Source organism: Hyla sarda, chromosome 3 (genome assembly GCF_029499605.1).
Source record: "Hyla sarda isolate aHylSar1 chromosome 3, aHylSar1.hap1, whole genome shotgun sequence".
Classification (NCBI taxonomy): Eukaryota; Metazoa; Chordata; class Amphibia; order Anura; family Hylidae; genus Hyla; species Hyla sarda.
Window position 1 is genome coordinate 194,322,359 of NC_079191.1, and position 16,582 is coordinate 194,338,940.

The following is a 16,582-nucleotide window of genomic DNA, read 5'->3' on the forward strand; positions in this document are numbered from 1 at the left end:
GGCCCAAAGCCAACCACGCAGCCATGCTTCCACAAATCCAGTACCCCACAGGTAAACGTCAAACCTGGTAAGCTACATACAGGGTGAAGTCAGTCTAGACAAGTCAGTCAAGATCAGTCTTTATAAAGCCAGTGCGGGCCTGCAGCAAATTGCCCAAATCCACTACCAGTCCCAACGAGCCCTAAGGTCTGTAAAGTCACTGGTGACCTTCTTGGAACCAACTGAGCTGTCAAGACTATTACACCTGTCTACCTCAGTAAAGCTGCCGTTGTTTTGGAGTCATTATTTGCCCCGTGCTTAGCCCAGGATCCAGCGGCATACCTTCGGTGGTGCATAGGTTAAACCACGCCCTGGCGTCACTAACACAAGGAGTTAATGCCATCTGCCCCTAGGGTAAAAACATCTGCCCTCATCACACCCTCACCACAAATTCATCTAAGAAGACTACAGATGATGAGTGCTCGGTCATCTTTTCATATTTCTACATTACCTGAAAAAGTTCTGCACCTTGAAAAGACCGACTGCGAAGGACCATAAAGGAGGATTTTTTGTGCTACTAAATAAGTTTTTCTCTTATGAGCTCCTTTCTTCCCAGGTGGATAATGATGGCAGTCTGTGCAGCATATGCATAAAAATTCCCATGGAGAAGATGGAAATGTATTAAGTGTATTGGCCAAGTGAGGATAAAAAAATATTTATTAGCTCTACAAATCATCAATAGTGCAATAAACATGTGGTGGATTTTACTAAAAGTCATGAGAAGGACTGTAGCATCAACAGGCAACCTCTCACATTAGGCCACTCAGACACTGTCGGTAAACTCATAGTGTACGTAAATTATTTCACAATTTTAATGTGCATGATATGTTGTCCAGAATTGACTTGAATTGATTTGTTTGTCACTGAAGAGGTCTTTATCCACTTAATTGAATATCTGGTGGTATAAGCATGCACTGCTCATTTTGCCCTTGTGTGATGGGGTTCCTATGGAGACATGGCTATTGCAATCCTTAAGGCCAGATCATTGCTTATATAGCCACTAGGAAGCAATTATGTTTTCAGATTACAGTTAGAGACATTCTTTAACCCCATAAGGACGGACCCATTTTTTACCTTAAATGGGTACTCCGGTGGAAAACTTTTTTTTTTTTTTAAATGAACTGGTTCCAGAAAGTTTAACAGATTTGTAAATTACTTCTATTAAAAAATCTTAATCCTTTTGGTACTTTTTAGCAGCTGTATGCTACAGAGGAAATACATTACTTTTTCAATTTCATTTTTGTGTTGTCCACAGTGCTCTCTGCTGACACCTGTCCATGTCAGGAACTGTCCAGAGCAGCATAGGTTTGCTATGGGGATTTTCTCCTGCTCTGGACAGTTCCTGATACGGGCATCAGGTGTCAGCATAGAGCAGTGTGGACAAGACAAAAAAAATTTCCTCTGTAGCAAACCGCTGCTAAAAAGTACTGAAAGGATTAAGATTTTTTTAATAGAAGTAATTTACAAATCTGGCAAGAAACAGAGATATCAATGTCCGGCACTGCTGCTGACCACCGAAAGGACCTGGATCTAGGATGAATAGGAGTAATCCCCGAAGCTAAGGTAGTGCTCTGACTTGTAAGACGAGTCAAATACAATGTGCAAGGAGAAGGTGAAAAAAGTCGTCAGACTCACCAAGGCTTCTTTTTACAGGGTTGCTTCTTTATTAAATACTCACATACAAAACTTTGTGCGAAAGGGGAGAGAGGATCACATGAAGGGGGGTATTCACTGTCAGGCGACAGAATCTGTTTCACTCGGTAGTCGAGCTTCTTCTGGCCAGAAGAAGCTCGACTACCGAGTGAAACAGATTCTGTCGCCTGACAGTGAATACCCCCCTTCATGTGATCCTCTCTCCCCTTTCGCACAAAGTTTTGTATGTGAGTATTTAATAAAGAAGCAACCCTGAAAAAAGAAGCCTTGGTGAGTCTGCCGACTTTTTTCACCTTCTCCTTACACATTATAATTTACAAATCTGTTTAACTTTCTGGCACCAGTTCATTAAAAAAAAAAATAATAATTTTTTTTATGAACTGGTGAACAGGCTCTATTTTTAACATTTGGCATGTCTCTCTTTAAATGGTAATAACTTCACTATTGTGAAAAACTGGAACATTTCTGGCTTTTTAAAATTATTTCTTTTATGATGTTTACTGTGTGGTAAAAGTTCTGTTATATTTATTCTGTGGGTCGGTACGATTATGACGATATCCATTTTATATAGCTTTTATGTTCTTTTTCCGAGCAAAATTTTTTTTTTCCTTTTTTGTGTTATGTTAAAACAGCCGTAACTTTTTTATTTTTCGTCAGACGCCATTGAGTAAGGGCTTAGTTGTTGCGGTACAAGCTGTACTTTTTACTGGTATCATTTTTGCGATACAAGCTACTTTTTGATCTTTTTTATTCTGCTATTTGTATTACAATTGTCGAATGTAGTGCTTTTTTCTTTCTTTTTTTACTGCGTTCACCGTGTGGGATAATTTACATTATAGCTTTATAGTACATGTCATTACGGATGGGGCAATACCTAGTATGTGTATGATTCATGTTTTTTTTTTTTTTATAATAATACAGGCTTTTATTGGGAAAGGACCTTTTTTTTTTTTTTACTTCATACTTTTTTTTTAAGAATTTTTATTTTTTTATTTGCTTTTTACAGGTTATGCTATGCAGCAATACATTTGACCTGATTAGTATGACCTGATCAGCGGCACACAGTACAGCCTGTTGCTGGATCTCACTGGCATCCATAGCAGGCAGACAGGAGGTCATCATCTGACCTACTGCTGCCATTGCAACCAACGGCCACCCGCGATCGTGTTGCGGCACCACCGTTGGTGAACAGGGGGTGCTCCCTCCCTCTGTCACCGGCGATCAGTGCTGTGGTCACAGTGACCGCAGCACTGAAGAGGTTAACTGTCAGGATCGGAGCACAGCTCCGCTTCTGACAGCTGCGGTGGGTGCTAGGCGATATGCGATCGCACGCCCCAGCCGCTGATCACCGCATGCTTGTGGCGCCGTCCATTTGCTTTAAGTCACGGGAAAAATGGATGTGTATAAACGTCCATTTGCGGGAAGGGGTTAAACAGCCATATACAATTTGTATTTTTTCCCTAGTCTTGGCATCTTGCTAAAGCCTCCTATAAGGCTTGGGTATAATGCAAGGAAAATTTACACAAGGTCCACAAGACTTGTGAAATATGCTCTTCGGGATATTGCTGGGGTCTGCAATTGTAGTCCTCCTGGGATGAATGAAATACTTAGGAATATTTTCAAGCACTTCACCCTGACGCACCTTCATCCTTCACTCTTCAGAGAGATTGGTTGAATGAAGTTTTCCTTTCATCTCACGGACCCCCACGATCTCCGTGCAGCACTCGGCATTCTGTGATTCTGGGATAAGATTTCTAAAGTTGGAATACCCTTTAAGGGTTTGAATTTATACCAGTCACATCAAAGCCAGTCTGGTATGCCAATGGTCCCTGCAGGCCCTTTTACACACTAAATATGTAGACATCCCTCATATGGTAAAAAATGGTTTGCTAATTTCTGACACTGTAGCAGAGTGGAAAGTCTGCAGGCTCTGGATGAATCTTTCTTGCTCAACAAGGATATGCCATTGTGGTCCCACCTGGAATTTTTCATGGAAAGAGACAATAAATGGTTAAGGACTAGAGGAATGATGGGATACTGACAGTTAAACACCCACTTCGCCTAAATAAACCCTGTTATTTTACTTTCTCTGAGCAAGGTTACAAATATGGACTTGGCTTCAGATTTTACAGTATACTCAATAGATGACAATAATTTGTTCTCGTCTATTCAAAGTAGTGTTCTCCAAATTATTTGACCATTTTAGATGCTGTGAAATGTCTGTATATTCCATTTCATATTTCTCTTGGAAGATACCATTGGATTTTGTCACAGGCTATCTTGGGGGTGAAAAACCTGCTCTTGTTTGTGAGATAATGTGTTATAAATTAATTTAAAAAAAAGTTAGATGTAGACTTCTGAGTGGACCATGTGTGTTGAAGCTATAATGGAATAGGTTTCACAGATGCATTGTTTAAAAAAAGTGCCCCTGGCTTAGAGGGTGTATTAATGTAATGTAGCAGTGGATGCCTGGATTACATACAATGAAAAGTAATGTGTCATAGGATTGGATCTGAAAATATCTTGTTACTTATGACCCTTTTAACAGAAGAGAAGTAATTCAGCTCACCCCAAAACTGAATCAACGTCACGGCAGGTGCTGGGCCACACCAATAAATGAATTCCAAGATGTGAGATAGCGAGCGTGGAGGACACACATAAATCTCATTTATTGAGCATAAAAGTCAAAGACACAAAGACGGTGATCACAGTCACATGTTTCATGTGTTACCACCCTTAAGCTGGGTCCACACTACGTTTTGTCCCATACGGGAGCGCATACGGCAGGGGCGAGCTAAAAGCTCGCGCTCCCGTATGTGACCGTATGCGCTCCCGTATGCCATTCACTTCAATGAGCCGACCGGAGTGAAACGTTCGGTCCGGTCGGCTCATTTTTGCGCCATATGCGCTTTTACAACCAGACCTAAAACCGTGGTTGACCACAGTTTTAGGTCCGGTTGTAAAAGCGCATACGGCGCAAAGATGAGCCGACCGGACCGAACGTTTCACTCCGGTCGGCTCATTGAAGTGAATGGCATACGGGAGCGCATACGGTCACATACGGGAGCGCGAGCTTTTAGCTCGCCCCTGCCGTATGCACTCCCGTATGGGACAAAACGTAGTGTGGACCCAGCCTTAGTCATACCAGTATGGGTGGTAACACCTGAAACATCGAACTGTGAACACCGACCTTGACTTTTAGGCTAGGTTCACACTATGGAATTTCCGACTGCAATTCAGCTTTGAAATTACAGGCAGAAATTCCGCTTGAATGGGTTTTCGTACACAAATTCACACTGCGGAATTTGTGAAGAGGAATTTGTGAACGGAAAATCCGCTTTAAAATTTCCGCCTGAAGAATGGTGTTGCTCATTCTTCAGGCGGAAATACTTGCGGAACACATTGCAGTCTATTGGAATCTCCGGGAGGAAATTTTCTGCCTGGAGATTCCGCAGTGTGAACCTAGCGTTATGCTCAATAAATGAGATTTATCTGCATCCTCCACGCTGTCTATCTCTCATCTTATGACCCTTTTAAATCACTTTTTAATAGATTGATCCCTACAAAGTTTATAAAGAAAACTTTAAAAACCTTTGCAAAAAGACTTTTTAATCCAATCATACAAAATAAACTGAAAAAATACAGTGTGGTTCTTGTTTTATGGCTGATTCTTCACACATCTGCTCATGGAAGCATAGCCAGTAGAAATATTAGCTAGTGGATTATTTGACCCATTCTGAGTCAAGAGATGTTAGAGGGTGTATGTGAAGCTACAGAAGCGGAAACTAAGATAGTGACAAGTAAACTCATCCAGGCTCTTCAATGTGCAGCCAAAAGTGTTTATTAGAGTATTTTCTGCACCAACATTAAATAATAAAAAATAGAGAGTTATTCAATTCTGCATAAGTGGTAAAACTGCCACATGGATGTGGCTGATATATAAGGAACTGTCTCTCATTCAATGATTTTTCAAATGTTCCACGTTTCATTATTCACATACATTTTCACAAGAATCAACTATTATTTTATTACAAAATCATATACAATAAACAGTATACTAGTGTCTTATGATCCATATTCTGATATCCAGTGATATCCGTTATATTAAATTCTAGGAACTAACTGTGGCCAAAAATAAAAAAGAAAGAGCTAATAAAATAAAAAAATTATACAGTACGTGGATATAATAAACTATAAAGACTTTACCAGCATGACAACTAGTGGTTCTACAATCTCACATAAAAAGCTATAAGCTATTTCAGGAGCACTCAACAATTTGGTTTTCTATCAACCAATACTCAGCTCTTTGTCATCAGGTACCCATACATGGATCAGACCTCCCCAGACCAAACATGTATCACATATTGTGTTGATAAGTGGTAATGTCATGTGTAAGAAAATCAATTTAGATTAAATATTTTAACATCTATGTTATAATACTATGTCTGTTTTATACTGTAAAAATTAACAACATCAAATCGTTAAATTAAAACTTCTAAGGCTGGGTTCACGCTGGCGAAGCTCCGGACAGAAAACTTCCATCTGGAGCTTCAGAGCGCAGCCAGCATTGACTGAATCAGTCAGCCCTTTTACTGCGCAGACACTGATGTTCCCATAGACCCCATAAATTCCGACCAGAAAATTCCACAGTGTAAATGAGTTTATGGAAAACCAGTTCACCTGCATGTTAACCTCCATGCAACGAAATGTCCGAGTGGAATTCCGGTCAGAAATTCTGTAGTGTGAACCAGCCCTAAGACAATATCTTAAAATAAGTAAGATTTTATTGCTAGGATATGCACTATTACTGTTTTGGGGGCACATTATTATAATATGGGGTACTATGAAATTTGTATAGAAGGGGGGTGTGGGGGTGGGAGGGAAAAATAAGGCTTTTACGGTGTTGTGCATTTAATTTTGTGCAGACAAGTTGTGGCTGGAGTAAGTTGTCATGGCAGTCTGGACTATTTAGAGAAAAAAAGGAAAAGTGAAAACTCCGGGAAGATGTTAATCTTGTCACTGATTCACCTGTGAGTCAATGGTTTAAACAGTACTGTAGTTACTTATACAGCCTGCAGAGTAACTGAATGATTCAAAAGTGATATCTACCACTATATGGTCACTGCATGGAGCTTATACCGATCTTAGGATAATTATTTTTATTCAATAACGATATGGAGACATCATTCAAAAACAATATCATATTGACATGTGGTCATGGTTTCATGGTGTTATTTGGAACTTGTACAGTGATAACATTGGTCAGGTATACTTTGGTTTTGTCTAGTAACAGTATGAGGGTAATGTGTATGGTTATAATATTTTGTTACTATATATTATTTAATAGGTATATGGTACACAGAAAATACTCTTACAGCTATATTGTCTTTGAGAGACTGAGGCATACAGTATATCACATAAGTGAGTCCACCCCCTCACATTTGCATACATATTCTATTATATCCTCTAACGTGACAACACTGAAGGAATGACCCTCTGCTACAATGTAAAGTAGTGAGTGCACAGCCTGTATAACATTATTTGATCTTGTGTCCCCTCAAAGTAACTCATCACAGCCATTAATGTCTAAACCTTGGCAACAGTAGTGAGTGCACCCCTAAGGGGAAATTTCCAAATTGGACCCAAAGTGTCCACTGGAGTCATCTTCCACTTGGAGGTGTGTTTGGGGTTCTTATCATGTTGAAATACTGCCCTGCAGTCAAGTCCCTGAGGGGAGGGGATTATGCTCTGCTTCCGTATGTAACAGTGAATGCTGCCATTATTGGTTCCCTAAATAAACTGTAGCTACCCAATACCAGCAGCACTCATAAAGGCCCCAGAACATGACACTCCCACCACCATGCGTGACTTCCAATAGCCTAGATCATCTTTATGTAGAGCAACAATTCTTTATTTCAGATCCTCAGAAAGTTATTTGCCATGATGTGCATGTTAAACTTTCAGTGACCAGTATTAGAGAGTGTGAGAGCGATAACACAAAACTTTTAATTCTTGCTACCCATTCACACCTGAGACCTTGTAGCACTAAGGAGTCACATGTTATTATAAGGAGACACAACAATAAACCCTGTTATACAGGCTTTGCACTGACTACTTTACATTGCAGCAGAGTGACATTTCTTCAGTGTTGTCATATGAAAAGATATAATAAAATACTTACAGAAATGTGCGGGGTATACTCACTTATGTGAGATACTGTATATGCATGTATGTATGTATTGTTTTTTTTAGGGAAGGCAAACATATATTTATACATATGCCCTCTCATTGACAAGCCCAGTTCAAACGTCAGTGAATGTTCCCAGCAAAATACTCTGACTGGCTAACTATTCGATTTTGCTAATGGGCAGGTAACCCAAACTGCATCCTAAAGGATCAGTGGTAGAGTCCCAGATGTCAGACCCCCACAGATCAGAAGAAGGTCAAACACCTTTGACATAAAGACTGTATAAATAAACCATGAAATAAACCTTGTTACTGCATCATAGTCTGGAGTTAAAGGGGTACTCCCCCCCAAGACACCTTATCCCCTATCCAAAGGATAGGGGATGAGATGTCTGATCGCGGTGGTCCCGCCACTGGGGACCACCGTGATCTCGGCTGCAGCACCCCGCTGTCATGACTGCACAGAGCAAAATCACTCTGTGCGTAGTGATGGGTGATACAGGGGCCAGAGCATTGTGACATCACGGCTCCGCCCCTCGTGATGTCACAGCCCGACCCTTCAATACAAGTCAATGGGGGGGCGTGATGGCTGCCACGCCCCCTCCCATAGATTTGCATTAAGGGGACGGGCCATGAAATCATGAGGGGCAGAGCCATCACGATGCTCTGACCCCTATATCGCCCGTCACTACGCACAGAGCCAGTTTGCTCTATGCAGTGATGACAGCAGGGTGCTGCAGCCGAGATCACGGGGGTCCCCAGCGGCAGGACCCCCTCGATCAGACATCTTATCCCCTATCCTTTGGATAGGGGATAAGATATCTAGGGGTGGAGTACCCCTTTAAGTTCACAAATCTGCAAGCTTCACAGCAGAAATCTCCCAGAAATCCCTTGCTCACCCTATACCTGCATACAATTTCTTCTGCTGATTTGTATTCTAGAAAGCATAATCTTTTACACCAGGCACTAAAGGAATTTAATAATGAAAAACTCTCCCACAGCATTAGAACAGCTCAGCTAAACTGCTATGGATGTGTCTGATGACAAGCTTGCTGCTTCTTATAACAATCAGCTGAATCATGAATACAGCTCTGAATTATAACACAGGCTATGAATTAGAATCAGTACAGCATGCAATGTATTTAAAAAGGAGCTGAACTTTACTTTACTGTATTTAGATTATGCACATACTTTAAAATGGTATTCAAAAGTTTAGCTTAACCAAAAGCCATTGATAATAAAAATCTACAGATGCTTCTTCTAGTCATGCACCAAGGAAGCAAAATTCTATCTGTGTACTGAAATGGTTAGTATGTTTAAAAGTTGATAGATCTACAAAGGCCAATACTAAAGAAAAAAACATGATGCATTATAAGATTAATACTGACAATACTTCCTATCGTGAATATAATAATGTAAATATATTTTTTTAAATGCTTACCTTTGCCTTGTCCCTCATTGACCCTTTTCCCAGGATAGACATTTTTGCTCCAGTTTCTTCTTGTAATCTTTTTAAAGAATTCCCTCTTGGGCCAAGTAGCTTACCCACAAAATTAAACTAAAAAAAAAAAAAAAGAATACAAGAAAATAGTTTAGTTTTTTCTACTATAGAAGGAAAGAGAAAGTTGCAACTTTAAAGGGGTAATCCGCCCCTAGACATCTTATCCCCTATCCAAAGGATAGGGGATAAGATGTCAGATTGCCACGGTGCCCCTGCTGGGGGCCCCCGGGATCTGCGCTGCGGCACTGCGCTATCATTACAGCACAGAGCGAGTTCGCTCTGTGCGTAATGACGGGCGATACAGGGGACGGAGCCTCGTGACGTCATGGCTCCGCCCCTCGTGACATCACGGCCCGTCCCCTTAATGCAAGTCTATGGCAGGGGGCGTGACGACTGCCACGCCCCCTCCCATAGACTTGTATTGAAAGGGGCGGTCCGTGATGTCACGAGGGGCGGAGCCTTGACGTAACGATGCTCCGGCCCCTGTATTGCGCGTCATTACGTGCAGAGCGAACTCGCTCTGTGCTGTAATGATAGCGCAGTGCCGCAGCGGGGATCCCGAGGCTCCCCAGCAGCGGCACCGCGGCGATCTGACACCTTATCCCCTATCCTTTGGATAGGGGATAAGATATCTAGGGGCGGAGTACCCCTTTAAAGACTACAGGGAGCTGTATTGCATTCACCAGACACCCACCTGCATAAAAGTATGCACAGACAATTCCCATCTGCCCAAAATCTATTAGACATAGCAAAGTCCTTCTTTAGTAACACATGGAGATGCTGCTGGAGATAGGGACTGCTTAGCAGAATGTCAGACACAACGTTTAAGAGGCACTCATGATGTCTAAACTAAATGTTATATACATATATATATATATATATATATATATATATATATATATATATGGGAACACTAAGATGACACATCTTAGAAATGAACTAATAGTACAAATTACTTTCGTCTTTACATAGTTGAATGTGCTGACAACAAAAATGATCAGTGGAAATTAAGTTTATTAACCCATGGAGGTCTGGATATGGAGTCACACTCAAAATCAAAGTGGAAAACCACACTACAGGCTGATCCAACTTTGATATAATGTCCTTAAAACAAGTCAAAATGAGGCTCAATAGTGTGTGTGGCCTCCACGGGCCCGTATGACCTCCCTACAATGCCTGGGCATGTTCCTGATGAGCTAGCAGATGGTCTTCTGAGGGACGTCCTCCCAGACCTAGACTAAAACATCCGCCTGGACAGTCTGTGGTGCAACGTGGCGTTGGTGGATGGAGCGAGACATGATGTCTCAGATGTGCTCAATCAGATTCAGGTCTGGGTAACGGGCGGGCCCGTCCATAGCATCAATGCCTTCCTCTTGCAGGAACTGCTGACACACTCCAGCCACATGAGGTCTAGCATTGTCTTGCATTAGGAGGAACCCAGGGCCAACCGCACCAGCATATGGTCTCACAAGGGGTCTGAGAATCTCATCTCTGTACCTAATGGTGGCGTCTCCAGAATCATGTCACATGTGCTCAGTGTGAACCTTCTTTCATCTGTGAAGAGCACAGGGCACCAGTGGGGAATTTGCCAATCTTGGTGTTCTCTAGCAAATGCCAAACATCCTGCACAGTGTTGGGCTGTAAGTACAACCCCCACCTGTGGATGTCGGGCCCTCATACCGCCCTCATGGAGTCTGTTTCTGACTGTTTGAGTGGACACATGCACATTTGTGGCCCGCTGAAGGTCATTTTGCAGGGCTCTGCCAGTGCTCCTCCTGCTCCTCCTTGCACAAAAGCGGAGGTAGCAGTCCTGATGCTGGGTTGTTGCCTTCCTATGGCCTCTTCTACGTCTCCTGATGTACTGGCCTGTCTCCTGGTAGTGCCTCCATGCTCTGGACACTAAGCTGACATGCAAAGCAAACCTTCTTGCCACAGCTCGCATTGATGTGCCATCCTGGATGAACTGCACTACCTGAGCCATTTGTATGTGTTGTAGATTCCGTCTCATGCTACCACTAGAGTGAAAGCACCGCCAGCATCAAAAGTGACCAAAACATCAGCCAGGAAGCATAGGAAATGAGAAGTGGTCTGTGATCACCACCTGCAGAACCACTCCTTTATTGGGGGGTGTCTTGCTCCATTTGCACAACAGCATTTCCTCCTTATCTTTTAAAAATCATAACCCTTTAAATTTTGCAGCCATAATTCCATATTGTGGCTTATGTTTTGCAGCACCAATTCTACTTTGTAATGACATCAGTCATTTTACCAAAAAATCCAAAACGAAACAGAAAAAAAGTTAATTGTGTGGCAAAATTGAAGAAAAAATAGCATTTTGTATATTCTGGGAGCTTCCGATTCTACGCAGTGCATTTACTGGTAAAAATGACACCTTTTATTTATTCTGTAGGTCCATACGATTAAAATGATACCCTACTTATATAGGTTTGATTTTGTCTTACTTCTGGAAAAAATCATAACTACATGCGCGAAAATGAATATGCTTAAAATTGTCATCTTTTGACCTTTATACCTTTTTTATTTTTCCCCTGTACTGGGCGGTATGAGGGCTAATTTTTTGCACCATGGTCTGATGTTTTAGCGGTAGCATTTATGTATTGATTGGACTTTTTGATCACTTTTTATTCATTTTATCATGATATAAAAAGGGACCAAAAATACGCTATTTAGAACTATGGAATTTTTTTTGCGAGTACGCCATTGACCATGCGGTTTAATTAATTATATATTTTTATAGTTCAGATATTTCCGAATGCGGCAATACCACATATATTTACTTTTAATTTTATTTACACAGTTTTTTTTTTAAATGGGAAAAGGGGGGTGATTCTTACTTTTATTAGGGAAGGGGTTAAATGATCTTTATTAACTTTTTTTACACTTTATTTTTTGCAATGTTATAGCCCCCTCTAGTGGCTATAACACTGCACACACTGATCTTCTACACAGATCACTGCCATGCATTAACATGGCAATGACCAGTGTTATTGGCGGTCGATTGCTCAAGTCTGGATTTCAGGCTTGGAGCAATCAATCCCCAATTGGACGTGCCAGAGGCAGGCTGATCGGGACATCGCGATTTCAGCGCAATGGTCCCGATCAGCCCGACTGAGCTGCCGGGAGTGTATTTTTGTGACTTTAGATGCCTCGATCAACTCTGAATGCCACGTCTAAAGTGTTAATAGCGGCACGGCACAACGATCGGTGCTGCACGCTATTATCCCAGGGTCCCGGCTTTCATTAGCTGCCGGGACCGACCCACTATGACGCAGGGTCACGGCGTGACCCTGCGTTATAGACCGGGACCGTTTGTTCTCTGAAAACGTATGATTCCCTTATACACTCCTCTAGTTTCAAATGGAAAATGCAAGCCTACAATAAGACATACATGACCAATCTGTACTTTGAAGTTTAGCAGTGCAAACCATTCTAGAGGCAGACTGTACAAGATGATCCCCAGAAAGCCACATGGAGGTAAGGTACCTCCAGCCGCCAGTGCTCCAAAACCCTTGGCAACTGTATTTTCATGCTTTAGATGCCATGATCAATGCTGAGTTAAAAGGGTTAAATTTTAGCCATCAGTGTAATCATTGGTGGTGAGTTAGACTGCTTATAACAGTTGTTACTCTAATCAGCTTATAAGCTGTTATCAGCTTTGATGCAAGCTCCATAAGTCAATAACAACCAATCACAGCTCAGCTTTCATTTTACCAGAGCTTAAAGAGGCACTGTCATTGTGAAAAAGTTTTAATATGTTACAGATCATAACATGCCTTTTTACAATATAAATCTATTTAAAAAAAAATTCCATTTTCGCCAGAAATTAAAAATGAAAATAGCCGCCACTAGGGGTCGTCTATGTAACCAGACAGACTGGTCTGGATTTTGCAACATACTGGATACTGGCAATAAAGCGTGGGGGTATCCAATACAGGAGATAGCCTCTCTATGAGCTACAGGGTATGGGCAGGCTCGCACTGCCTGTGAATGAGCACAGGGAGTGTGCACACACAGGCAGTGCGGAGTATTCCCGCACTGTAAACATAGAGGGGGAGCCGAAAAACCACTACACAGGCCCTACAGTATTAGGCTAACCCTCCCCCTCCCCCCACCACTACGCTGCCTCCGGAACACCAGGGTAAATGTTGCATAATAATTCTGCCCCTGCAGAGCAGTGAGAGAGCCTTACCTCGCTGTGAGGCACGGAGGAGTATGCAGCCAAGCTAGATAGCTGGAAAGTCCCTTGTGCACCATAGAGCTCTGTATAGTACAGAGTGGCATGAATTAGGTGGATAGACCTCCAGGTGTAGCAGGCATTGTCTCCCCCACTTTGGGCACTCCAGCAGCAGCTGCAGAACTATAACTCCCATCTTGCATCTACAGGAGTTGTAATTTTGCACTAGCTGGAGGGTTCAAAGTGATACCTGTACCTACTGTGGGGGCACTCTGATGCCTGCACCTTCTGTGGGGAACTCTGATGCCTGTGGTAGCTACTGTTGGGAAACTCTGATGCCTGTGGTAGCTACTGTGGGGCAACTCTGATGCCTGTGGTATCTACTGTGGGGGGACTCTGATGTCAGTGGTAGCTACTGTGGGGGAACTCTGATGCCTGCATCTACTGTGGGGAAACTCTGATGTCTGTGGTAGCAACTGTAAGGAAACTCTGATGCCTGTGGTAGCTACTGTGGGGAACTCTGATGGTGGTAGCTACTGAGGGGGAACTCTGATGCCTGCACCTACTGTGGGGGAGCTCTGATGCCTGTGGTAGCTACTGTGGGGGAACTCTGATGCCTGTGGTAGCTACTGTGTGGGAACTCTGATGCCTGTGGTAGCTACTGTGGGGAACTCTGATGCTGGTAGCTACTGTGGAGGCACTCTGATGCCTGCACCTACTGTGGAGCAACTCTGATGCCTGTGGTCGCTACTGTGGGGGGACTCTGATGCCAATGCTAGCTACTGTGGGGGAACTCTGATGCCTGTAGCTGCTGCGGGGGAACTCTGATACTTGTGGTAGCTACTGTGGGGTGAACTCTCATGCCTATGGTAGTTACTGTGGGGAAACTCTGATACCAGTGGTAGTTACTGTGGGGGGACTCTGATGCCTGTAGCTACTGTGGGGGAACTATGGTGCCTGTACCTACTGTGAAGGATCTCTGATGCCTGTGGTAGCTACTGTGGGGGGACTCTGATGCCTGCACCTAATGTGGGTGAACTCTGATGCCTGTGGTAGCTACTGTGGGGGAACTCTGAAGCCTGCACCAACTGTGGGGGAACTCAGATACCTGTGGTAGCTACTGTGGGGGAACTCTGATGCCTGTGGTAGCTACTGTGGGGAAACTCTAATGCCTGTGGTAGCTACTGTGGGGGAACTCTGATGCCTGTGGTCGCTACTGTGGGGGAACTCTGATGCCAGTGGTAGTTACTGTGGGGGAACTCTGATTCCTGTAGCTGCTGCAAGGGAACTCTGATACTCGTGGTAGCTACTGTGGGGGGAACTCTCATGCCAGTGGTAGTTACTGTGGGGGAACTCTGATGCCTGTAGCTACTGTGGGGGAACTATGGTGCCTGTACCTACTGTAGGGGAACTCTGATGCCTGTGGTAGCTACTGTGGGGGAACTCTGATGCCTGCACCTACTGTGGGGGAACTCTGATGCCTGTGGTAGCTACTGTGGGGGAACTCTGATGGTGGTAGCTACTGTAGGGGAACTCTGAAGCCTGCACCAACTGTGGGGGAACTCAGATACCTGTGGTAGCTACTGTGGGGAACTCTGATGCATGTGGTAACTACTGTGGGGAAACTCTAATGCCTGTGGTAGCTACTGTGGGGGAACTCTGATGCCAGTGGTAGTTACTGTGGGGGAACTCTGATGCCAGTGGTAGTTACTGTGGGGGAACTCTGATGCCTGTAGCTGCTGCGGGGGAACTCTGATATTGTGGTAGCTACTGTGGGGGGAACTCTAATGCCAGTGGTAGTTGCTGTGGAGGAACTCTGATGCCTGTAGCTACTGTGGGGGAACTATGGTGCCTGTACCTACTGTAGGGGAACTCTGATGCCTGTGGTAGCTACTGTGGGGGAACTCTGATGCCTGCACCTACTGTGGGGGAACTCTGATGCCTGTGGTAGCTACTGTGGGGGAACTCTGATGCCTGCACCTACTGTGGGGGAACTTTGATGCCTGTGGTAGCTACTGTGGGGGAACTCTGATGGTGGTAGCTACTGTGGGGGATCTCTGAATCCTGCACCAACTGTGGAGGAACTCAGATACCTGTGGTAGCTACTGTGGGGGAACTCTGATGCCTGTGGTAGCTACTGTGGGGAAACTCTAATGCGTGTGGTAGCTACTGTGGGGGAACTCTGATGCCTGTGGTAGCTACTCTGGGGGAACTCTGATGCCTTTGGTAGCTACTGTGGGGGAACTCTGATGGTGGTAGCAACTGTGGGGGTACTCTGATGCCTGCACCTACTGTGGGGGAACTCTGATGCCTGTGGTAGCTACTGTGGGGGAACTCTGATGCCTGTGGTAGCTACTGTGGGGGGACTCTGATGCCTGTGGTAGCTACTTTGGGGGAACTCTGATGCCTGCACCTACTGTGGGGCAACTCTGATGCCTGTGGTAGCTACTGTGGGGAAACTTTGATGCCAGTTGTAGCTACTGTGGGGGAACTCTGATGCCTGTAGCTACTCTGGGGGAACTCTAATGCCTGTGGTAGCTACCGTGGGGGAACTCTCATGCTTATGGTAGTTACTGTGGGTAAACTCTGATGCCAGTGGTAGCTACTGTGGGGGAACTCTGATGCCTGCAGATACTGTGGGGGGAACTAGGGTGCCTGTACCTACTGTGGGGGAACTCTGATTCCTGTTGTAGCTAGTGTGGGGGAACTCTAATGGTGGTGGCTACTATGGGTGAACTCTGATCCCTGCACCTACTGTGGGGGAACTCTGATACCTGTGGTAGCTACTGTGGGGGAACACCGATGCCTGTAGCTACTGTGGGGAAACTCAGGTGCCTGGGCCTACTGTGAGGGAACTTTGATACCTGCACCTACTTTGTGCTAACTCTGCTGCCTGTGCCTACTGTGGGGGAACTCTGATGCATGTGCCTACTGTGGGGGAACTCTGATGCCTGTAGCTACTGTGGAGAAACTTAGATGCTGTTTCAAAACTACAACTCCCACTATGG

At 44.0% G+C, this 16,582-nt stretch overlaps 1 protein-coding gene across 4 annotated transcripts in view; it reads right to left on the minus strand.

The window, feature by feature from the left end:
• Positions 1-16,582, minus strand: part of KHDRBS2 (KH RNA binding domain containing, signal transduction associated 2) — a 495,176-nt gene that overhangs the window by 312,235 nt on the left and 166,359 nt on the right. For 3 of the 4 annotated variants that reach the window (XM_056565800.1, XM_056565799.1, XM_056565798.1), the window contains exon 3: positions 9,320-9,436. The exons of the other annotated variant lie outside the window; for it this stretch is intronic. In XM_056565800.1, coding sequence (XP_056421775.1) covers positions 9,320-9,436 — 117 coding nt within the window. The remainder of the gene's footprint in view (positions 1-9,319; positions 9,437-16,582) is intronic. 4 annotated transcript variants of the gene reach the window in all.